The 25,543-nt window shown below is 40.4% G+C and overlaps 1 protein-coding gene and 1 long non-coding RNA gene across 2 annotated transcripts; both read right to left on the bottom strand.

The window, feature by feature from the left end:
- Positions 1-822: 822 nt before the first annotated feature.
- Positions 823-1,789, bottom strand: LOC113107322 (uncharacterized). The gene is made up of 3 exons (XR_003292632.1): positions 1,642-1,789; positions 974-1,008; positions 823-895 (listed from the first exon to the last, which is right to left on the bottom strand). It is a non-coding gene; the product is annotated as an uncharacterized LOC113107322 (long non-coding RNA).
- Positions 1,790-17,961: 16,172 nt separating this feature from the next.
- On the bottom strand, positions 17,962-21,870 carry LOC113107315 (uncharacterized). Its single transcript, XM_026269737.1, has 7 exons — positions 21,036-21,870; positions 20,175-20,896; positions 19,879-20,076; positions 19,484-19,779; positions 19,050-19,309; positions 18,645-18,886; positions 17,962-18,546 (listed from the first exon to the last, which is right to left on the bottom strand). Exons 3-7 carry the CDS (start codon positions 20,045-20,047, stop codon positions 18,530-18,532), a joined length of 984 nt encoding a protein of 327 aa, XP_026125522.1. The 5' UTR covers positions 20,048-20,076; positions 20,175-20,896; positions 21,036-21,870; the 3' UTR covers positions 17,962-18,529.
- Positions 21,871-25,543: the final 3,673 nt, after the last annotated feature.

Genomic DNA, 25,543 nt, shown 5'->3' with positions numbered 1-25,543 from the left:
TTCTAGATCAGACTTCTCCATTGAACACGGTGGCCGAACGGATTTAATTGTTATTGTACACAATATGTATGTATAAATTATGTACATATAAATGAATTATACTCTTCTTTACATTTGTTTGTGTGTGTGCTTTCAATATCTCCCTAATTCTGAGGTCTCAAGGTTGGCAAGTATGCCAGCAGACAGGCTGCCTCCATAAGACGGCTCGCATTAGGCCACTGAGCAGGTCCACTGCCTTCACCAAAGCAGCAGCTGTGAAATAAAAAAAGACATTAATGTTAAATAGATAATGTAATGAATACATGAAAAACAAATTAAATAGAAATTATACAAAATGATTGGCAAACATGGACACATACCGCTTCAAACTGTCAGCTCCAGGGGTCACATTTGTCACAGAATGACTGACTTTGAAGTGCCCCTTCACCAACATGTTGGCTCTGGCAAGGAAGACTCTACTGTATCTGAATATCTCTAAATGGGTTCTGGGATATCGAGGCTGAGCTCCATGATTTCAAGGGGCTCACCATCCAAGTCTACATCCTCCAACCCCTCATCACTCTCCAGATAAATCTTCAGGTCTACATCCTGAATCCCATCTGGAGTATCAGGATCCGCTCCGAAGTCTTCCTCAAAAGCTTTATTAGTTTGGGACTATAAGTATTCCACGCCAAAGAGTTCTTCTGTAGACAATCACAGTGTGATAAGCACATGGAGCACATACTCATACAGGTGTAACTGCAACAAAAGTGTCATGTGTGCACAAACATATTACCTGTGTATTCGCCAGGGCTGGTGTAGTCCTCTATCAAATTAAGGCCCATAAATAGCTGGCTCAGGATGATGGCGCACTGCTGCAGTTGGCCACCATAGCAGATATCCTTTCTGCCTCCACCTTCAATGGCAGCAACAACACAAGCCTCATTCCACTGTACAAGCCCTTCCATCAAGTACATCTGAATGATGTACTTACATCATCCTGAAAATGAAGGTCACTTGCACTTGTTCCTGAAAAAGCAAGCAGAAAGAAGTTAGCACCATGGAAAACACATGAACAAACAACTCATATTGTTTAGGAAAAATGCAAATCTGGCACAAAGCGGTTTAGGTGCAGGTGGAAGGACTAGGTTGAGTAGGGCTGCATGACATTCGGAAAAAATTACATTGCGATATTTTATTTTTCTGCGATATATATAGTGCGATATGAAATCTAATCAAAATTTTTCTTACGAACAAAAATGGGGTGAGCACACTTCCATTCTCATTTTAAATGATTTATACATTGACGCCATCGTGTCAATTGATTAATATGCGCGAGGGAGAGAGAGCAAGACATCACTCGTGTTGTTTGTAGAAGGTGAGCGTGCGGCCGTGGCTCTTTCTCTCTCGCGTGCGCGCTCTCCGCAAATCACATTCGTCAAAGGGCCGGGAGCAGCTGGCCCGTACAGTTAATGAATAACGGATCAAATACGACAGCCTACATCGCACATCCGGTAATGTGACTATCGTGGATTCATACATCGCGATATCGATGCTTAAACGACACATCGTGCAGCCCTAATGTTGAGCCACGTGCACAACAATACTGGGGCAGAATAACCTCCCCTTGTAGTCGCCCTATTTTCCTGTACAGCTGCACACCTGGTGGGTCCTGGATGCAGTCGTTGTGGCGCTGCTGTGTCCGCCAGATCTCTTCCATCCTGTCCTTGTCAAAGAGCATGATTCCCATTGTGTCCATTGCCTCCATGAAGTCATTTAGAAGCTGTTCTATCAGCTCCTTCGTCTCCTTGGCCCCTCCACTGTCACCCACGCAGCGGTTCCAGCAGCATGACCAGCTATCTTCTTGGTGACCTACAGTACAGTCATTATTAAAGGTTCAGGACATTTGTATTTTACAATAAATAAAAATTACACTATACGTAACACTAAATCAGGTGTTACTACTGTTAAATATTGTTAGCTCAATATTTACTTATATGTCACAATATACTGTATGCATACATTGCAAACTAAGAACACTAGTTTCCAATATATGGAAATGTATTATATAATATATCACATTATATTTTGCAGTATATTCACATAGGCCTACATATTTTTGTTCCATAAAGGGGTATCTTGTTAAAAGACTTAAAAAAAACAAAAACAAATTATACCTTTAGGTTAGGATTGCAGGAAATTGTTCATGGTGGTTGCGCTTCAACTGGTCCAGGATGTCTCGCGACCAGGCTGCTAGCTTCTTTTGGCAGGACTGGCATTCAAGATACTCAGTCGCCATGAAGTACCAACCGTTTAGGTCCTGTCTTGTACATGCCACAAGCTGTTAGCTGGATCCCAAGGCGATGGCAGTTGGGCTGGGAGCGCAGCAGGTTGTATGCCCACATGAGGGAGGGAACCCAGAGGAGCAGACTGCTGTGGAAGGCATCAGGTTTAGAAGGAGGCTGAGAGTATAGAGGATTGGGCCAGGGGGAGACCACCATAGATGCAGATTTTGTTCAGCGCCAACTTCCCAGACTTGTCTCTGTTAAAGAGAAACTTGCTGACCCACAAGTGCTGCTCTTTTGGGAGTGTCTGCTTCCAACCTTAAGGCAGCAGCAGCTGTGGGTGTAAGAGAGAAAAAGTGTTTACTTTCATGAAGGCTTCTTTTAAGATACCATCTGAAGATTTGTCTTACTTCTTAAGTGGTGGCTGGCTGCTTTTTTGGTGCAGCTCTCTCTGAGGAGGACAGGGCTTCTGGCTGATTGACCAACTGGCTTCCATCAGCTGCAAAGCATAACAGAAAAAGTAAAGGAGACCCATAAAAAGACAACGTTACATTTATTGTTGCATGTAATATTACAAGTCACTACTACATGAGATTAATACAGCTGCTATTTACTACTGGTAGATGTTAGAACTAATGTTAAACATTGTTAGAGTTAATGATTGGAAATGCACCAAATATACAGATGAAAATGTGCAAAAAAGATAAGCTGACTATGACAAACAATTGTGTGTGGCAGCATTGGGTGAAAAAGGTAGATTCTCGAATTTTTTTGCGGCGGTGGAAAAAAAGTGTAAATGGAATTGCCATGGAATTTAAAAAGCAAAAAAATATATATACATATATAAATAATAATAATAATAATTAAAAAGCATCCATCTGAAAGCTGATAATACAGAATCACAAAACGTTATACAATGCAGAACAGTATTCTGAAAATAAAACCACAAATGTAAACCCATTCATAACGATGTCTGACTCACCCGCATCTTCTATGTGTGCAGCTGCAGCAAGCAAATCAGCATCTGATGGCTCCTCTGTGGATACCGAGCTAGAAATGACCGCTGTTAATATTAGAACACGTATTCATAAAAATGTTACATTACAATATGTAAAAGCAAGAAAATATCCAATAACAAGCAAACAAGATGACATCCTGAAACAGGCCTGCATACTGCAGCAACGCATCTTTGTTGCCCATTACTGCAGCCGTGGACAAGCCTCCACACTCCCGCTCCCGCAGATGAGAGGCCAGCACCATGGCTGCATATCCAACATCATTAGATAGCAACCAATTAAAGGTTTTCCCACGGTACTTGCCAAACTGCAGGGTGTTAAAAATTTCCAGTGTCCCCTCCAGCAGCAGCCACACAAGCCATGCATGGCCTCCTCCTTGACCCTGGAAGCAGGACATGACCATCCAGGGGGGTGGGGGTTTTCCTGTAAGCAGCGGCCAGGGCTCTTGCCTCGACTGATGGCTTGAGCACAAGCTCACTGTAACAGATGGTTATATCTTAAACTCGGAGGCGAAACATCAGGACACGCAAACAGCTCTGTTGTTGAACATCCATTTATTCCTCTTCTCTCATTACAACTCTCTAACCTTTTTCTCCACAGGAGTGCCCTCTAGTGTTCTGTTGGTTACACTACATCCCCCCCTTTTAGTCTCAACATCTCATTATTATTATTCTACATACTTATATCCCCATGGTTATATATTCTCTTTTTTTTTTTTTCCAGGGAACAAACATCTCAATAACATAACATTGAACTTTCTTTCTTAAGCTGGAAGCCAGGGTAGACTACCTGGGCATTCCTGACTCTGCTGAAGGGGTTATTCTGCCCTTTTCTTGACAGCAGGTCTACCTATGCTAATTCATCTTATAAGTCCATTCTTTCTGGTGGACTGGAAATCCTACCTGACCTTGTCACTGTAACGTTGACCTCTTGCTGAGTTGGTTCTGGAAGAACAGTAAGATGAGCTCGATTCCTTCTCAGTGTTCCCATCTCTGTTTCTACCTGATACGATCTTGGCGTTGCTGCTTCCCCCCGGACCGTTCCAGTGGTTTTCGATGTCCTGATCCACACTTTCTGTCCAGGTATGATGACTGGTAGATTTTTCGCTCGGTGTCTAGATCTGAATGTTTCCTGTTGTTTCTCTTTTAACATCCTATCTTTTCTTCTGAACACTTTCAGGTCAGGCCATCTTGGGGTGAGAGATTTAGGTGGAACTGGAACTGTTGACCTTATTCTTCTCCCCATCAAGAGTTCTGCAGGTGAGATCCCATGAGCTAATGGAGTCGATCTGTAGGCCAAAAGAGCTCTCTGAGGGTCTTGGTTCTTTCTCAGCATTTGTTTAACTGTACGCACCGCTCGCTCTGCCTCTCCATTGCTCTGGGGGTAACGTGGACTGCTTGTGACATGTTTGAAGTCATAGTCTCGGGAAAACTCTGCGAACTCACATGACGCAAACTGTGGACCGTTATCTGTCACCAGTGTTTCAGGGATTCCAAACCTGGCAAAGATGACCTTCAGCCTCTCCACTGTTGTTGCTGTTATGAGTTTTGGCAAATTTGCAACTTCAATATATCTCGAGAAATAGTCAACCACCACCAGATAATGTCCTCCTTCCCATTGGAAGATATCAGCTGCGACTCGTTGCCAGGGTCTCGCCGGTAAAGGTGTTGGCATCAATTGCTCTGTTTTCTGCTGGGAATGCTGACAGCAGATGTCGCATCTCTCCACTAACTCTCTTACATCTCTTATAACACCTGGCCACCATATAGATTGCTGTGCCCTTGCAATGCACTTCGTCATTCCTTGATGACCTTGATGAAGTCTTTCGAGCATCTCTCTCTGCATGGGTTTTGGAATCAGAATTCGTTCTCCTTTCAGTAGGATACCGTTTGGCACGTGAATATCTGCCCTATGAGACCAGTATGGCACGAGATGTTCCGACACCGTTTTCTGATGGTCTGGCCATCCTTTTTGTGTATACTGTCTTAATTGTTGGCAGGTTAGATCCTCATTCTGCATTTCCTGAATCTGTTTCAGTTTTGTTTTTGTTGCAGGGATTTGTTGAACTATGAGATCCACAAAAACTCTGCACTAATCCTCCAATGTTTCGTTTTCTGTTGATTTTTCAGGTCCCGATGGCGCTCGTGACAATGCATCTGCCGTGACCAGTTGTTTTCCTGGAACGTACATGATGTTGTACTTGTATCTGAGCAGCCTCAGTCTGAAACGAAGAATTCTTGGAGGTAAATCATCAATTGGTCTGTTGCCCAACAGTGATATTAGGGGTTTGTGGTCGGTATGCACTGTAAATTCCAATCCAAGCAAATATGCACTGAGTCGCTCACATGCCCATGTTGTCGCAAGAGCTTCTTTTTCGATTTGTGCATATCGTGTCTCTGTGGGGGTTAGACTCCTTGAGATATATACGACAGGCCTCCACTCACCATTTTTTTGTTTCTGCATGAGCACCCCACCTAGACCATAAGATGAAGCGTCGGCTGAAACTATAGTCTCACTGTTCGGACTATACTGTGCTAGTATAGCTGGTGAGCTGAGTTCTTTCTTTACTTTTGCAAACGCTTCTTTCTGCTGTGCATCCCATGTCCAGGTGTTGTCATTTCTTAACAGGTCTCTCAGTGGCTTCGTGAGAGTCGGCAAATGAGGTGAAAACTTCCCGACGTAGTTAACCATTCCCATGAAACGTCTCACACCTTCCACGTTCTCTGGCTCAGGCATGTTGAGGATGGCTTTAATCTTGTCCTCGTCTGCTTCGATCCCTTGAGCACTTATGGTATGGCCTAGGAACTTCACTCTATCAACAGCAAAGACACACTTATCATTCAGTGTTAGTCCTGCTTCTTCAAACTTCTTCAGCACCTCACGCAGTCTCTCATTGTGTTCTTTTTGATCTTTTCCAAACACTAGGACATCGTCTGCATGACAAAGAGCTCCAGTCGTTCCTGCAATGATCTGAGAGATCCTGAGCTGGAAATGCTCCGGGGCCGAAGATATCCCAAAAGGAAGACGCCGAAAGCAGTATCTCCCAAAGGGTGTAATGAATGTTGTTAGAGGCTCGGAGTCTTCATGCAAGGGTATTTGCCAGAACCCAGATGTGGCATCTAATTTGGAGAACACAGCTGCTCCCTCTAGCTGTGCTAAAGTCTCATCCACAGCTGGCAGTATGTGTCTTTCTCTGCACACATTCTCGTTCAACCGTGTGAGATCGACGCAAATCCTGATATTGCCATTCGGTTTTGGCACGACAACCATACCCGCGCACCAGGGAGTAGGCTCTTCGATTCGTCGAATGACTCCCATTTCTTCCATTCTGTGGAGTTCCAGTTTTACTTTCTCCACGAGCGGTAGCGGTACTCGTCGTGGGGCTGATAGAGCATACGGGACGGCTCCTTCTGACAGTTTGATCTTGTAGCTGCCCTCTAATTTTCCGAGTCCCGAGAAAACTTTGGGGAACATTGCCTTGTACTGCTCTCCAGGTTTGTGTATGTTGGCTACCTGTTGCAGTAATTGTAAGCTTTGAATTGCAGGCAGTCCAAGCAGCGGCATCACTAGATCCGTTACCACATATATATCCTGCCAAATTCTCTTTTTGTCCTTCTGCAGGCATGCACTAAACGTACCCATCACTTTCAATGGAGTACTGTTAGGTCCCAGGATCTTCTTTTTGGAATCTTTGAGTTTCCCTTGCTTTTCAGCTGAATACAAAGATGCTGGAATAGCTGTGACTGCTGCACCTGTATCTATTTTAAAGGTGATTGGTTCTTTATTCACCAGTATTTTCTGTTGCCACATATTCTCTTGTTTTTGGGTCTGGATTGTTCCCAAGAATGCAGACTCATCATATGAACTGTCAACGATCGCTTCGAGTCTTTGAACTGACCGGCATACTGTAGCAAAATGTCCTTTTTTTCTGCATTTTCTGCATTCCGCTTCTCTAGCTGGACACAATTTCCATGGGTGTTGTGGACTTTTTCCGCATCGCTTGCAGGAATCCATCGGTTTTATTTTAGGAGTCGCATTGTAAAAACTTTGCGTTCTCTGCACTGTCCCCTCTGCTTTTTGTAATGTCATTTTTGCTTTAGATGTTCTCTTTGTTACGACTGCATCAACGTTAACTTCTTTTACTTCAGACTTTTCTCGTCTTATTATTGGCTGCTGACGTTTTATTTCCTCATTTTGTCTGACCTGAGTTATTGTTTTATCCAATGTCAAATTTGGATCTAGTTGCAGTCTCTCTGAGAGCTTTGCATCTCTTATGCCCACTACAATACGGTCTCTGATCATTTCCTCATGAAGGTCGCCATATCTGCAGTGTTCCGCGAGCTTATACACGTCCGTGATAAAACTCTCTGCTGATTCGCCAGGCTGTTGAAATCTGCTGTTGAATTTCGCTCTCTCATAAATAACATTATGTCTGCCGATAAAGTGCTCACTTAAAGCCTTCTTGACTTCTTCATAACTCTTTTTCTCTTCCTCGCTTAGGGGTAACGTATTTAATATATTGTCACTTTTCTCCCCCATAATGTAAAGAAGAGAGTTTACCTGGTAGGCGGAGGGTTTTTCTGCAAGGCCCGATGCTACTCTGAATCGTTCAAAGCGGCGCATCCACTGTGGACATGAACTAGGCTCGTCGAAGTTGAAACTTCCCGGAGGTGTCAGTGAAAATATCTGATCCATATTTTGACTTTTCACTTACTCTATTAATCTCGAGCGCACTACTCCGATGATCGTTTTTTTTTCTTTTCTTTTTTCCACTGGCCCGTTTTCAATTGCACTTGAGCACTGTTTCAATTCCCTTTGTTCTTACAGTCCGTGTGCAACATCGCATTCTTTTCTCCCTCAATTCCTTATTTCATTATTTTCAGGTTGTGGAAACCACTTCTGACACCATGTAACAGATGGTTATATCTTAAACTCGGAGGCGAAACATCAGGACACGCAAACAGCTCTGTTGTTGAACATCCATTTATTCCTCTTCTCTCATTACAACTCTCTAACCTTTTTCTCCACAGGAGTGCCCTCTAGTGTTCTGTTGGTTACACTACACTCACCAGAGGCCTCTCTACAAAAGTTGGCTTTGAAATCCATGTTCAATAAGGCACAGCACTGTTAAACCCCACAAACACAATAGTGTGATCTAGCTATTCAATACATCAAGCACCTCATTGATAAGACGAAAAAATAAAAGTGTGTAATCTACAGTACACTGAACTCTTTTAAAGGGATCGAACAGATACCTGAGCGGGTGTGAACCCCATGATCTTTCATGTTTGTCCCCCACACCCACACAGGGGGTCACTTTAACAACCTGCTGTTACCTGCACTCTTGCAACAAGTAACAAAAACTGACATGCAGTAAACATTACCTTCAACTTAAAGGCCATGTTGCAGGTTAACCACCACTTTCGATTAATGGGTACATAAATCACTCAAGATATGTATATAATTTTTAAAATGTCTCAAAAAATGGGCTAAATAAACATTTTTTTAAGTTTTTGGTATAAACGTTTTTTTTTTTACGCAACTCGGTGATGATGTCATGTTGGGGAGAGGTTGAGGAAAGGTAGCCTCAGTCTAGTATGATGCCGCATTCCAGGCAACCCATAACCCGTGTTTTTCCAACCTTAAGCCCGTGAAAGTGCACTGGAACAGCAATCAAACCCGTGACTTCCCACCAGTGAACTCGTGTCTTGTACTAGATCGATGTACTCCGAGTTCCGAGGTCACACAGCACGCAAAACAACGATGACAGCCCCTACGAATAATACTGCCTGCTGATGCAGTGTTTATGCAAGTGGTACATGTTGAAAAGACGATTTTAGGTCAATGCAACGTTGCAATAAAAATAATCTAGTTACAATTCCTTGCGCTCAGAAAGTTTGGCGTAACTTGCCTGGAACGGTACAAAGTCGTTAGTAGTGATATGAAATAGTGATTACGAGCTCAAAAACCTGCCTGGAACGCGCGCAGCATCAGAACTATAGCGACTGACTGGGATGAGGAGGAGCCAACATGTATGATGGCCCGCAGCAGTGTAATTTCGATCAAGCCAGCCGTGAGAGGGCAAATGAGGAATTGCCAAGAACTGATGTCCGTCAAAGCCTGTAATGCATGGTCCGAGGAGAATGAGTGGAGAGTTGGTGAAGTGTCCTGGTGAGTTGCTATCATTTAGCAACGCAGCAATGAGCACTGGAGCTAGTCTACGAGCAGCAGTGCACAATAATGACACACACACACATACACACATACATATATATATATATATATATATATATGAAAACAAAGCTTGTGCTGTAGGGAAGCGAGTGCGTTTGGGTCGCTGTTGGTCGATATCTCTCTATCTATCTGTCTGTCTATCTATCTATATATGTAGCCTATCTATCTATATATATCTATGTATTTATCTATTTATCTATAATCTGAATACTCTCGTCTACTACTCGTCTCTCTCTAGTCACTCTCAATGCTCTCAAGGCGGGCTTTGGTAAATTCTCTCCCCAACGTGACGTGATGCAATACATTGTGGGGGAAAGGAGACCGCTGCAAGATAGTACCTATTTTTTAGTATTATATTCCGTTTTGTGATATCCAACAACATAAAATACAATGGATAACAGTTTAAATGTTTATTACCAACAAGCAAATTGCACAAATTCGTTAAAAAATTAACCTTGCAACACGGCCTTTAAGAATGCCTTCTTTTGAACAAACATTAAACAAACAAAAACAAATTTTTTCCTCAATAACAAAATAGACCAATTTAAAATATTTAGCATAATAAATAAATAATTAAAAATAAACAGAATAATAAAAAAAAAAAATTTAGACTACGACTACTAATGTAGTCCGTGCAGGCGGTGCATTGCCATTGAGACTTGACTGAATTCACAGCTGAGCGGACATTTCACTCGCTGGCTTCAGAGTCACATTTGCTTATGCTGTACTCCTGGAATTCATGATTGGTTGACAGCAAATTTCAAATATTAAACAGAATGATAAAATAACGTTATTAACTGGTTAATGTCCATTTCAAATTTATGTTCGGAACTAAAAAAATTCTGGTTCTGGTTCTGTTCCTGTCAAAATATATTTCGTTTCCGGTTTCATTTTCGTTCCTTGAACCGGTTCAGAGCCCTGTTTGAAAACCTCTAAATCCCGCTATTTGACCTGAACGAGTGATGGCTTGTTACTGTCCTCAGCTCCCAAATTACCTCAGCTCTTAGTGATGGTGTAGAGCCAGAAAATAGACGTAGGTCAGATGATGGCGTTGTTGGATGGGAATTCTCAACATCCGTGGTGACATCTTTGCTAGTCGGAAGAGTGGAACAGAAACCTTCAATTGAACTCTTCTTGCGGGCTCTCGCAAACTCCCGGTGCTTTCCGCTCTGCGCGTGCTATTCCACCGCTTTGATGCCCATTGTACCCAGTTTAAAATGTCTTCAACATATTTGCATCGTATACATTTTCAGGCACAGGCTTCAACCACCATGAGAATTCTTCATTCTCGAGCCATTTGTTATTGAACTTACATTTACCCATTGCCGCTATTTCAGTTCAACCTGCTACCTAACATCCTGGAGAGAGCCATTGAGCCACATACTGGTACGTCTCTCTGATGACGCAATAACTTGCGTTACCGCAGGAAAAAAGGTCTCGTCCAATGATCGTAAAAAGTAATTTCGTCCATCCAACTGAAGATTTTTCCCCCGTCGTAAAGTCACCAAATTTTTTTTTAGACCTATCGAATCTGAATTTGTCTTTTTAAGACTTTTTAAGGCCTTTAATAAGGAAAAATTGTAAGACTTTTTAAGGACCCGCAGCCACCCTGTACAAGATCTCAAACAATCGTCACATTGTAGCGCTTTTCTTAGAACGAGTGTAGAACTGATTGCTCGAGCACACATTGTATGTAAATTTGCAATAATGTCCACTACGATCATTAACTCAATGGTAGCAGTACTCACAAACATACGACTAACCTAAGAAACCTTTCAGATTTTTTATACCATAAAAATGATCTTCATGCAGGTACATATGCAATGTCTTGTGATGCATCTCATTTGTATTTTTATACACTTCCAATTTACCTGAATCCGATCTGTGAAAGATAACTATTTTCAGGTCTAGAAAGGCTTCAAATTTAGAATCTTGTGGATTTTTATCTTGTGGATCGTAACCCAGATCAGTATGTATATTTCCGGCTACTGTCATCAATTCGGCGTCGGTACATTGTGGATTTAAAAAGTGAACTATGCACATGCTAAAACACATTGTCTGTGAAATTTTTTGGGGTAACCAAATGCATTCTATTTTTCTGAATTAATTGATTATGAGCCAGGTCTGTCAGCTTCCTACGTGCACCACCACCTTGTTTGTTTCAAGCTACAGAGATACATAACTCTAAAGCGGTATCAAAACTCACATCCATATTGCTTTGAACGGCTCGTTGGATTTGGTCTACAAATACATTAACGTCATGATTTGTTATCAGGCATTAGAAAGGCATTAATATCAGTGGGGAGACCTGCTCCTTGCAGAGGTATGTAAAAAAAAAAAAAAAACTCACCAGATAATAATCTGGAAAACGCTACAATCTCATTCAAAATATCCTGCAAAAATATATTATAAGCTGCAAAATCATCCGTTGCTATTTCACGAAAACTTAAAGTTCTGCAAATTTCTAAACCATTAAATCGAGGTCTTGGGACAATCATAAAATCACCCACACGACCTCCTTCTCTCACTAGTTTATCTATGTAAGGCTGACTGAGACCCATATCTGGAGCTGTGGGACCATAACCTGAGGGATCATTATTAGAAGGTCCTGCACCGACCTGTTCATCGCTGTTTATAGCTGCACCCAACCATTCGTGTCTCATGTGCTGTTGAAACTGCCAAAATTCATTATATAGCTGTTTGTGGCAAATTCTCCAAAGTTCAGCCACATGACGTAAGGATTCACTGTGCTGTTGCTGGCACGCAACAATGTTCCTCAAAATCGACACCACATCACTTTGTGCAATAGCAACGATCTCTTCTGCCCCCCAATAGAAGAACGTTTGACTGCTCAAATCGAAAAGTGTGCAAACTGCCGATTAACACGGCAAAGCATATCATAATCAAGCCTTCTATTTAAGTCACATTCACGGAACAGTTCCTGAGGATTTTCGTGATGTAACTCCTCCGTCACCTCCTTACTTTCAGAACTGCTGAAGGATGCTTGATCCCATGCATGTACCATCGAATCAATCCATGCTGTTAGGCCCCCTTCGTCGTATCCTTGCTCCGTAAATGTTGATAAAAGTTTTATTAATTTATTGAATAAACGCAAAACATAAAACGTAATAAGATATTCTGCTTTAATACATACCGTTATTCTCTGAAGTCTTTAAACGACTGCGATCCATCTGAAGCCATTTCTGAAGAGGGTTTCCGTTACAGGCATGATCTACGCCAGAGACTGTCTGGCCTTTATCACATATTCTGGTGTATAGAGACGGCCTTTCATCTCGATGGGGTAGATACAGCATTAACTTCAACTGTTTGAAATGCACAGATTTTTTAACAACTCCAAAATCAATGCGATGATTGACTGAATGAATGATAAATGTTAAATGCATCTATTATTAAAAGCAAGTCATTAATAACAAGCTATATTCATATGAATTGTGTTAAAAACAGGACTGTAATCAATAGTGTAATTGATCTTGTTCTGACAAATTAATCAAATATATGATATATATAACGTGACACATTAAACTAGCATTTCCACTAGTTTACCCCAGTTAACAGGCATGTTCATTTAGTTAAACGCAATGAAACTCAAAGACAGCCGCGGATGACCAATATAATACAGTGAGGAAACATACGGTTCTAATCTGATTAATAAAGAGACAGAATACATTTTAGAACTGGCATTTAAAGAGCATATTTACGACTACTTACCCAACCTGTCACATGATGATGGCAAATATCGTGATGTGTGCTGAATGAGACTTCTTGAACGTGATTTCAAAGCGATAAACTATGAAAAAGCGATAAGAGACAATGGGTTGTAAAAAAACTCTTCAACTGCTTACTTGCACGCGCCTTGAAGCGTTGTTAAACACACATTTTAATCCTGTTTTACCTGCAGTTGAGTGTTGCTTTGGTAAAACTCACCGCTGAATGCCATTTTACCTGCAGTTGAGTGTTGTTAAACTTACCTCTGAATGCCGTTTTACCTCCAGTTGAGTGTTGTTAAACTCACGTCTAAATGCTGTTTTACCTTCAGTTGAGTGTTGTTAAACTCACGTCTAAATGCTGTTTTACCTTCAGTTGAGTGTTGTTAAACTCACTGCTGATGAACATGCTAAACCTTTGCGCAGAGCTTTATCAGATTGTGAGGGATTTTAAACATCAAAAACCAGTTGGAGAGCCAGATAAAAATGATCTGAGGGGCGCCACTTGACTTGCCCTGGCATAGATCATTTTTGTAGCCTATTCTTTATTTATTTGTATTTATTTAGTCTCGACCCATACAAGGCAGACAACGAGTTGCAGTGTGCTGATTCAAGACGTCAAATTTCAACGCTGTTGAGTTCTATAGAAGTCTATCGGACTAACCTGCATGTTGAAAAATGATGCCAAAGGTATACCCAGTGCGTCAAAAAAGTGACACCAGATCCCTTGACCATGCGTCAGACATTTGACGAGTAGGGAGTGAGACTGTGTTGGCAATCAGAACAGTAATAGCTGATCTGATGAACTCATAAGCCAACAGGCATATTATTTACATACAACCTCAAGTGTGTGGGACTCCTCATTTTTCCTCATAGAACGATAACACCTTGCTCTCACTACCACCTTCCGTTCAACAACATTCGAGACTGAACACATACGAAATGGTTAGCATTCATAATGTTGCAGATGCTAGCGTCAGCTAGTTGTCAGCTTACCTTGATAATTGTGAATAAACTCCTCAACATAGAATTTATAGCCCTTGCTCAGCCTTGGTTCTTTAGTTGTTGAATGTCGTCCAACTATTCTTTTAACATCCATCGAATCCTAGTTGCGGCAGCATTGAGAGAGAAGCAGTGAAATAACGCTCCATGCTGTGGAAACGCCGGGTTTCAGCTGTGGCGGAAATAAGTTTACCCTGCATGACATATTTTCCGGTTGCATGTGAAAAAGGCTAATTGGGTTGATTACCCACAGTGGGAGGATCATGTCTTCAGATAAAGAAGAATTAATTATGAATTAAATAATTTTTTAAAGATCAATTATGTCATATCAGATTATGAAAAGGATGTATCAGTATGGTTTTAATTTATATAACATGACAAGACAATTATTGTCACATATATCTGTCATGCAGTTGATAAATGACACAGCAGTAAATGTGTCTGCTGTCTGCCATTTAATTTTTATGAAACTTTAACTTTCTTTACTACATTGCAAAGCATAGACTTTTTTTCCTCCCTTTTATTTCAGGAAAATATTTTAAAGTGAAGAAATAGAGAAACTTTTATTTCTACCAGCCAGGGATGATTCTGAAAGGACACACCTGTAATCTGTTGCTATAGTAACTAACACAATTTTATGATCATCGTGCTCTTATTTTTTTACTTGAGAACGAGTCAGTCTTTTGTTCATTATCTGGCTCGGCTCGGTGTTCATCTTCAGTTCTCTCTTCACAGCAATTCAGTCAGTGTACTGTTCGAGTAAATGAATTACTCCGGGATATTGGTTTGTTTGAACTCAGAGGGAGTGAGAGCCACATTAAAAAAGTTAACAGCTTAAGTCATTTGTGGATTAATGCGTATTGGAGACGTGAACCATTTAAAATGATTCAGTTTGATTTGGTGAACTGGTTCAAAAAGATCCGGTTACATTGAATGATTCGTTTCGTGAACCGGATATCAGAAACTGCTGTTTTGAACTCTCTTACAACAGACATGGAAGAGAAAACAATGCTGAATAAATTCGTAGTTTTTGCTATTTTGGACCAAAATGTATTTTCGATGCTTCAAAAAATTCTAACTGACCCTCTGATGTCACATGGACTACTTTGATGATGTTTTTCTTACCTTTCTGGACATGGACAGTAGACCGTACACACAGCTTCAATGGAGGGACTGAGAGCTCTCGGACTAAATCTAAAATATCTTAAACTGTGTTCCGAAGATAAACCGAGGTCTCATGGGTTTGGAAAGACATGAGGGTGAGTTATTAATGACAGTTTAGATTTTTGGGTGAACTACCCCTTTAAACATTGCATTCGTATTCTGTGCTCATATCCATACTTGCCAACCTTGAGACCTCAGAATTAGGGAGATATTCAAAAGGCGGGGTGATAAATTAATTATATTTTTCTTTACATTTGTTTGTGTGTGTGATTATATATGATATAATCACACACACAAACAAACGTAAAGAAAAGTATAATTAATTAATTTGTACATAATTTATACATACATACATATTATGTACAATAACATCAACCCAACCCAACCCAATCCATTCAGTTAGGAATTTGCAGGCGTATTTTCTCTTTTTATTCGCCATGTCTCTTCTTTCTTCCTTTTCCCCTTCTTCTGCTTCTTTTTCCATTCTGAATTTGCCGCACTTGACTTCGAGGTGTAACCTTTATTATTGTTCGGTGTGAAACAGCGCCCAGTGACGGATGGTGTAGCAATATTGTTGTCTGGGTGGAAATCGGGAGAAAGGTCGGCCCGGGAGATTTTCGGGAGGGGCTTTGAAATTCGAGTCTCCTGGAAAAATCGTGAGGGTTGGCATGTATGCTCATATTTGCTTGTCTCTGAATAGAACGCTTTATTAATAATTTCCTGAGTTTGGCCTTTTTAAAACACTGTTTTAATGCATAAGGCGGCCATAGAATGTCCCAATGATTAATTTGTGAATTTGACTGGTCCAGAAGATTAAACTTGCAGCAGCTAACATCTCGTGATTCAATAAATTAGACATACCTGTATGCTGCAGTCAGGTGTACTTGCATATTTCGCGCATTTTGTAGGGACACCGTTGGACTCGCGTCTCACACAAGAGAGCTGGATGTTTAGAAAGCAATGTAAAATTAATGTTTGTTCAACTTTTTAAAAACATAACTCGATAATTTATGGTGGGTTTTTCCCATCCCACTGCCTCTCATTTTTTTAAATGTAAAATGTATTCTGTGTGATGGGTCTTTCCGCGCTTTGTATTAAACTATGCATGCACACATGACACAGTTTTATTTATAGTTGTTTAAGCAACTTAATTATAATTGGTTTATAAACATTTTGTTAAATATTATTCATTTAACAGTCATGTATTCTAATGCATTTATTAAACGTACATTAGTAATATTTTGCTCGATGCGCCCTCTTGTAGCAAAAAGCTTCTCTTTACTAACTAAAATTATGCATTTTAAACTCTAATATAATTCGAATTTTGATAATATATGTTAAAAATTCGAATTTAGTTTTTCAGCCCTACTCCACAGTGTTAAGTTTGTTCTGATTTTGTTTATTAAAAAACTAAAAGTAAAATGACAAAAAAAAGGCTAAAAAATATTTTTTGAAATTTCTATGTGCAATAAATATTATCCTGTCTTAATCGACATGCAAACATAGTTTTTTGAGTGTATTATGACAGTGATTATAAGGTTGTGACCGGTACACATTTGCAAGGACATTAGAGCTTTTATTAAAATAAGCTTTAAGTTAATAAATGTGTATTAAATTATTCAGTTTCGTAGAGCTAAACATAAGCACAATCTGAAATATACAATCCAGCATAGAAAGCTTTTAATTTTATAATGTATGGGTAATTGTTTGAGCTGAATATCAAGGTTTTATCATGGTTTTGCATGAATAAAATTTAACAATTTCAGTTGTATGCATAGAAAATATATGCTGAGTGGTCTGCTATTAACTTGAGATACTCCAAAGTCTACTAGAGCAGAAATGTAAATATAAATACACTTTATTGATATGTTTATTAGTATTATTGATATTATTATTGATTAATATGCAATACATATAATGTTTATTTACAATATAATGTTTTACAATTTTTAGTTTCCATTTAATTATTCTTGGTCAGTTACCTAATTTATTGTTTATATATGTATCAATGGCATTCAGGACACTTATATTTTATAATATGAGGCACTTAATTGTTTTTGGTAAAGACGCTTTCATACTAATCCTAATCCTTATTAATCCAAAATGTTAAATATTATCAATCTAAAAGAAAATCACAAAAAAACCCTCAGTTTTAATGTTAATTTCATACAATTTCTTGTTCATACTTTACGCATAAATGATATATTTAAATGTATAATAAATTATTTTTAAATATATTAAACGATTGTTGATTTAAATAGTATTGTGTTCATATTTTAAAAGAAATTTTTTTTTTTTAATTTAAACTACTTTGACTTCTATTAAATGTAGTTTTTTGTAGTTTACTATGGTATTGTAAAATACATGAATTATACATTAAATATTTTTCAGATTCTTTTTGAGTCACTCATTCTTGGTATACTATCATTTCTGGACACATCTTATAAAGCAGAAATGTACACAGACATTAGAAAAGCAAAAATATGTTTATTTGTATATACATACGTATATGAACTAAAACAAAACACAATCTTAAAGATATAATCATTGTTTCCTCGATTATTTTGGCTGTCCTCTCTTGACTTCCTCCATCCATTGTGACACAGTCTTCCCAGAAACCTTTGCACAAGTGGACACCCCTGAACTGGCCGTGGCCAAATTCTTTAGTCTTAGGCTGCCAACACTTTTGCCAAAGGAACTGCAGAGGTAATTTTCTTTTCCTAGCGGCCAAACCTTAAGCTGCAGCTGCTGCCTCTACCAGCTTCTTTTTTTTCCATGTGGTCCTGGGAACCCTCTTCTCATCTGCTGTTGCAACTGGTACAGGTGCTCCCACAACAGGTATGGGTGTTGCAGGTGCTGCGGTAGCTGTATGTGCAGCAGCAGCAGCAGGTACAGACGCAGAGGTGGCAGAAGGGACTTGGGGTACTGGTGTCAAACCCAATTGTGGAAGCTGGCCCTCGAGAACACAGTGCTGCCTGTACGGAATTTTAAAACTCAAAGGATGAGTGACCATTCTGGATTGCTTCCAGTAGTTTTGGCAGTACCAGTGGGAGCTGTTCAGGGGCCACCAAAGGAGCAGTAAGAGGCTCAATGTCCTGCTGCAAGACCTCCCTCTCCTGACTCTTTATTCGGGCATTGTTCCTATATACAGAAAATACAAAAATAAGTATATGCGTGTAAAAATAATTATGAATATGAAAACAGAAGAAAACACATTAATAAACTATTAATTACTGAACCTGGGAGATGGAGCTGGTTTAGCTCAAACAGTTTTAATTTTGTCTGAGCAATGATTCCGGGGCTGCCCAGGACTATATCTCGGATCATCCTGTAATCCCTTAGGATGGCAGCCCATCGGTTTACCCGGACTCCAGCGATGGTCTGACCGGCAGGGTAAATTCGGCAGAGAGCCAGGCAGATGGCTTCCACTACTCTGCTTGTGCTGGGCCACTGAGCTGGTCCACCTTCACCAAGGAAGCATCTGCAAGGAGGATAGTACAGTTATCAGACAATTTGACAGGTAGCAGTCAAACAAGTGGATAATATTGGTAACTAGACTAGTTATGATTATATCAAAGATACAAAGAACTTTCAAGAAAAGTTCAATGATAATAACTAAGTCTGAAAAAAAAAAAAATCAATACCTCTTCAGACTTTCAGTTCCGGGTATCACATTGGTCTTCGAATGGCTGACCTTGAAGCGACCCTTCAGGACTCTGTCACGGTGGTGGGGGGGATAGATGAGAGTGCCCTTGTCATGATCTGACAGGTTGTTCCACAGCACAACAATCTCATCCAACTTACTCTGAGTGACAAACCCCTGATGGCGCAAGTCAACCAGACTGTCGGCCAGCCTAATGACGTGGTCATAACCAGCTTGGCTGTCAGGTCCCACACTCTCCATCTGTACATGGAAAGAAATTAATAAACTGCTAGGTTGTCCATGTCAAATAAACTTACCATAATTAAAGGATTTTTCAGACAGCCATTCATTATTACTAAATAAACCCCAAATGAAATATCAACATCACACACACCATAAAGTCTCAGTGTACACAGTCTATGTGTAATAATTTACCTGGCTCTGAGTGGCCGAGGCAGGACTGGAAGACTCAGCTGCTGCTGATGATGATGAGGGCTGATCAGGAGGTTGTAGGGCCACTGTCTGTCCCTGAGGGGGCTGCAGGTCATTGCCCTCGATTTCCAAAAATTCAGTGGACTCAAGGCACAGATCCTCAAACCCCTCAATACTCTCCAGATCACCCTGTAGGTCTTCATCCCGAATCCCATCTGGAATGTCAGGATCTACACCTAAGTCTTCCTCAAACGCTCTTCTGGTTTGGGAATACAAACATTCCACACCAAAGAGCTCTCCTATAGAAATACAGAGTGCATCACGTAGATGTTTTGATAACACATTGGTGAAAAACAACTAAAGTAGAATGTCTAATTGAACATTTACTGTATATTCACTGGGGCTATTGTAATCCTGAGGCAATTTCAGACCCAGAAGCTGCTGGCTCAGTACATTACAGTACTGCAGCAGCTGGCCACCATAACAGATCTCCTCTCTGCTGGCACCTTCAACTGCAGCGACCCCACATGCTTCGTTCCACTGCACCAGTGCTTCCAACAGGTACATTAGAAAATGCAATGCATTTGCACTTGTACCTAAATACAAATTCAGAAATGATCCTCCATGAAAAAAATTACATATAGAGTGCAAACACACAAATAAACAACAAACACTATTTTTGAGCAATTCAAACCTGGTACAAAGCGACTCAAGTGCAGGTGGAATGACTCCAGAGATGTCGAGCCACGTGCACAGTGGTACACATGTAGAATGACCCCATCCTTGGTCACCTGTCCCGTCTTCCTGTACAGCTATACACCTGGCGGATCCTGGATGCACTGCATGTGGCACTGCTGGGTCTGCCAGATCTCCCGCATCCTCTCCTGGTCAAGGAGCTTGATGCCCATGGTGCCCGTAGCCCCATCAATGTCTATAAGCAACTTCTCAGTGAGCTGCTCAGTCTCCTGGGCCCCTCGAGTGCGGCGGCGGCAATGCTTTGCCAGTTCTTTAAGGGTGGGCTGGCAGCCTGTCGACCGCTTGGCCTCATTTAGCCTCTCCACATCCAAAGCATCCCATTCAAAGATGCAACCGGTGAGGCGTTTCATGAAGGGGCCATAAAGCGGGTGGCTGTCTGTGGTCACTCCTCTTGCAAATCTCCGCATGAAGTGCCACACGTCCAGCCTGACAAGCAGCTGGTCCCACTAACTAAACATTCCTCTACCTTTCCTTTCCCCGTGGCAGAGCAACAGTCACGGTCCACATAGAGGACTTGGGCAGGAGCTTCTCCAGCTCTCCGGTACCGCTCCACGAGCACATGGGAAGCTGACAGTCACCCTCTGCCTCAGTGAGGACACACATGAGGACCTGCTCAAACTCATTTCCCACATCTGTGATCCATACCGCAGCAGCCAGTTACTAAGTGACGTGAAATAGGATGAAAATAATTATCTTGGAAAGACCTGTCAGTTTACATTGATAAAATTATAATTTTGTAACAGACAAAAAAGGGTGATGTAGCCTACACCTATCTCTACTAATGGTGATGTTACCTTACCTTTTTAGTGGAATCCATTTTCAGGATGGTTCCATAGATAGAAGTCACCCTGGCCTTTAGTTCCGGCAGCCGTGTCAGTACGTCTTTGTCTAAACTGACAGCAGCCATCCCGGACAAGGCACAGGTACCATCTGAGGCAGCTGGGCAGCGAGACTGCTAGGGTCTGTGGCATAGTCTGGGAATTTCCCAATCATAGAGAGAAAAAGGGTTGTACCAAGCAAAAGATCAAAGGCAGGACAGGTCACACAGACACCTGCAAAGCTTTGCTGTCTGTCCACAACACCCTGCTGTTACCACACAAAGTATAACTGTACAAAAAACATGCATATCTATCTATCTATTATGCTTTAAGTATGTATGCAGATAACATTATGGATTTATTTCAAAACAATAATTAGAAGCACAAACCTTACGAAGAAACGACCACAGCCCTGCAAAATATCACCATGGTTTTACTACAGTATCTACACACAACACAATAACCACTAAATTACTGATGCTTTACTACGGCATTGGTATTTTAAACATGATAGTTGTGGTAAAATTATGTTGTGGTTAAAATCAAATGTGGTAAATGAGTATACATCACTTCACAGGTAAGGCGAACCACACAACAATTAAGCAAAACTTAATGACCTTTTACCTCATCAATTTTAAATGAACGATTGTCAGCAAGTGATGATGATAATTATGAATCACCAATCGATTGCATTTTTTTAAAAAACACTGAAAGCTGCAGTAGGAAACTTTTAGAAAACGTTGACTTAGCCTGAAATTTTGAACGATCACAGCTTACAGGTCACTCCCCCTCGCTCTCTGCTGCGCTAGAGCCCTCCCTCCACAGCACACAGTTCTTAAGGGGGGGGGGGTGAAATGCTTGTTTTCACTCAATATCCTGTTAATCTTGAGTACCTATAGAGTAGTACTGCATCCTTCATAACTCCAAAAAGTCTTTAGTTTTATTATATTTATAAGAGAAAGACAGTCTGTACCTTTTTTCCCGGAAAAACACGAGCGGCTGGAGGCGTGACGTGTGGGCGGAGCTAAAGAATCTCGAGCTCGAGTAGGCTTTTGCGTTGAGAGCATCTGTAACCTGTTACATTACCGTTAGGAAAAAAACATCATCCAAAACAAACGACTACAGTAGGACGTCTCTATGTGGTATGTATTGAAACTGTATATATTTGCTTAGCGGTTTTGGAAAAGTTCCACTTTGTCGTCTTTTTTTTTTTTTTTTAAAGGTGTACATGTGGAAAGTGCAGTTTGATGACAACATCGCATGTTGTTTACTTGATGTGCTTACACGCCGATAGCTAAGTTAACAACACAGAGATATTTGAAGCAGTTTTACTCCCCGCCTGCAGTTCCAACACACGATCGTGACCCTTTTTCGTTGGGACTGCATTATCCTTAAGAAATAAACGATATGCAAATCCAGTGTCAAACTGGGCCTTGTTTGTAAAACAAGCATCTTTGAAATGCAGGGAACAAACAAAAACACTTGCACAACTCTGTTGATGCTCTGTAAAAATAAACTCCATCCACTGGTCCCTTAATTCTGTTTTTTTTTTTTTTTTGGTAATCTGTGCAGGGTTGTCTTGCCCTGGCAACCAAAAACACACTTCTTTTGTGACATTTCGCTCTCGCTCTGATCAGTGAATGTCTCTGCTCTGCTCTACGGGAGCGTGCGCTCTTCCGGGAGAAGTTCCCTCAGGACCCATATAAGGAAATTCCGCTCCATCTAACGTCACACAGACCCATACTCGAAAAAAAACTTTCAGAAAACTTGTGACAAACCGGAAGGAGTATTTTTGGAACAAAAATACATCTTCAAACGTACAACTTGTCCATGTTTAGCATGGGAATCCAACTCTTTAACAGTGTAAAAAACTCAGTATGCATGAAATAGCATTTCACCCCCCCTTTAAAAAATGAAACAAACCAAGCAGGCATACTTACTTGTCAAGCAGAAATGTGGCTAACTCGGCATCGGTTTTAAATCCTTTCAGGACATGTAGCTTCCTCCACCTCTGAAAAGCCGCTCAGATATTTACCGGTCAAGCCAGCCGCACTTCAGAAAAACACCGTCAAGCCAGCCGTGTGAAATTCAGATGCGCGTGTATTACTATACTTACGGTAATGGCAGGAACAACAAAGAGTGAACGCGCTTTTCATCTACACGTTCAGATTTGATATATGATGACCTTTTTTTGCCCATCTGCTCTAATATTCGTGTAACTTCACTGCATGAAAAGAGCTGTATACGGACAAATACGGGATGGGAAATTTCTGCTAAACTGTAGGTTTGCCAGATAAATGAGGCAGAGTGCTTGGAAAGGTAATACACAGAGGTAAACTCGTGAAACATCCAGAAACCTTACGTATGTGGATGTATATAGGAACTGGTGGAAGTTTCCAGGAATCCTTACAGCTGGTTTTGAGGAGGGGTGCGTGTGAGGTGTGAAGGGCTTTTTATATGTTAATGACCCCCAGGTAGAGGTGCCTTCTCTGTTTTCAGAGCTGGGTGCGTGGGGGTTGGGGGTAACAATGTCTCGTAAAGACGGCACATACAGTATTGTGGAACATAAAAACTGTGTTTGCTAAATATGTTTATTATTAATATAATTTAATTAGTCTATTTAAGAAACTTAGCATCATTCAAATTAACTGAAATTCAATGGACACAATTACCATTTTAATATGTGAAAATTATGTCTCTGACTTTTCATGTTTAATGTAGTCTAGAGGAATGCAACAAATGTTTCCAACACTTTGATACTCATGTCTCCAACTGCCCTATGTCAGTATGTTGTGCACGTATCTCTCAATGCTGCATTCATTGTATAAAAGAAGCAGTTCAATTGATACATTTTGTTTCAAAAACATCATTTAACAACATTTTGCTAGCTAGAATGTTGATAAATTCAGTACCATATTCATAAGTCAGTGAAATTTAAAGCTGCTTGTTTTTGTTGATGTCTCATGAATTGAAGTTCACTGTTTCTATTGTTATTATGATTCTACCCTAACATTTCATTAAATATTTTAAAATAGAAACAAAGAAAATCAATAGACAGGTCCATAATCTAAAAGTCTTTCACAAGTCATTTATTTGCGAACTGCGACTTGGTGAAACTGACTATTGTTTGTGATGGCGTGTAAAAGAAACCTGAATTTTACTACTCCGGTGAGTAATAGGGCTTTGCAACCAGCAGCAAGCCCACTGAGCATAAATGATTTTATGAAACAGCTGATCTCCGGTCAGAACGCTTTGTCTCGTCAGCTTGAGGGTTTGACGGAGAAGCAAGCTGCAAACGCTCTTCTTCTCTAAGATGCTATCCAGCGTCTTTGTGCTCTTGAGCGAAAGTTTGACGAGCAAAGACCGCAAGAGGAACAAAGACCGAGGAAAGATCCATTACATTAAAGGATAAAGAGGGCGCACAACGTGGGCATTTGCGGTAAGTTGAGTTTTACTTTAGCGGACAATATAATAGTAACCATTTGAAAATTGGTAGAAAATTGAGCAAGTTATGGTCATTTAAATGTACATGCACCATTAAAACAATGCTACGAGTGAGCGAGCGAGCTCCCCGTGGTAAGATGGCCGCCAGGTTGATCAGGTTAGAGACTCCGTCGTAAGACATCTATCCTTTATTATACATATCTATTAGTAACAGTTAAATTATACATCACCTTGACTAAACAATTATTTTTGACCCTTTCGTTGTTGTAGTTGTCCGCCGTTTTAACAGTTTGTCAAGTTGAAAACTTTTGTTTCCAGCCAATGTAACGTTATATGTGCATGTATTAAAGCGTTTTTCATTCAATGTTACAGGAAGCTGTAAGGCGCCTTCACAATTCGTAAAAAAAAAAAAAACATAAATTTGATCCACAAACTGGGTAAGACTGCTGTTTTTCTGGTATGTTAATTTGGCCTTTGTGGGCCATGCTGTTTATGGGGTTTTACATATTCTTTTTAAATGTATTTAATGAGACACTTCTCTCTTTCCACACAGAATAAGTTCGCCTCGTAACCAAGCAGTCATGACTTATCTGCTAGAGGAATTGAAAACAACTTTTGCAGATGCAGACCCTGAGTGTATACAAGGTAATTTTAAAATGTTTGTTTAACAATTTTAATGTCCATAATTTTAGTCTCTTATATTTTGTCCATCTTATGATTTCAATAGTGTAGTTTCTGTCACTTATCTGAATTGTCTTTTTATTCAGCATGTTGCAAGACATACTTTGATACACTTCGGAGAAAGTACAATTTGTCTCAGCCAGAACAGTCCCAGCTAAGAGATGCCATTAAAACAGGAGCTAAAAACCGACAAAGGAAAAGACGGGTAAGTGTAGAAATTCATCAACTTGTCTTTAAAGGGATAGGTCACCTTAAATTGAAAATTCTGTTATTTTCTTCTGATAACCACAAAAGAAAATATTTTTAGGAATGTTTGAAATCACACTGATCATGAGCTCCAATCACTTCCATAATATTTTTTCTA

This window comes from Carassius auratus, chromosome 8 (genome assembly GCF_003368295.1).
Source record: "Carassius auratus strain Wakin chromosome 8, ASM336829v1, whole genome shotgun sequence".
Lineage (NCBI taxonomy): Eukaryota > Metazoa > Chordata > Actinopteri > Cypriniformes > Cyprinidae > Carassius > Carassius auratus.
Note: the sequence above shows the minus strand (reverse complement) of the source record. Positions and strands in the feature narration are given on the sequence as shown.

What these genes read in the sequence shown, in the direction of transcription:
- LOC113107315 (XM_026269737.1), bottom strand. Translation starts at nt 20,047, where the DNA reads ATGTACCTGTTGGAAGCACTGGTGCAGTGGAACGAAGCATGTGGGGTC. An exon ending in CCTCGGCCACTCAGAGCCAG is followed by an intron (nt 19,310 to 19,483) that starts GTAAATTATTAC and finishes TTCCATGTACAG; the next exon opens with ATGGAGAGTGTGGGACCTGA. An exon ending in GGAACTGAAAGTCTGAAGAG is followed by an intron (nt 18,887 to 19,049) that starts GTATTGATTTTT and finishes TCCTCCTTGCAG; the next exon opens with ATGCTTCCTTGGTGAAGGTG.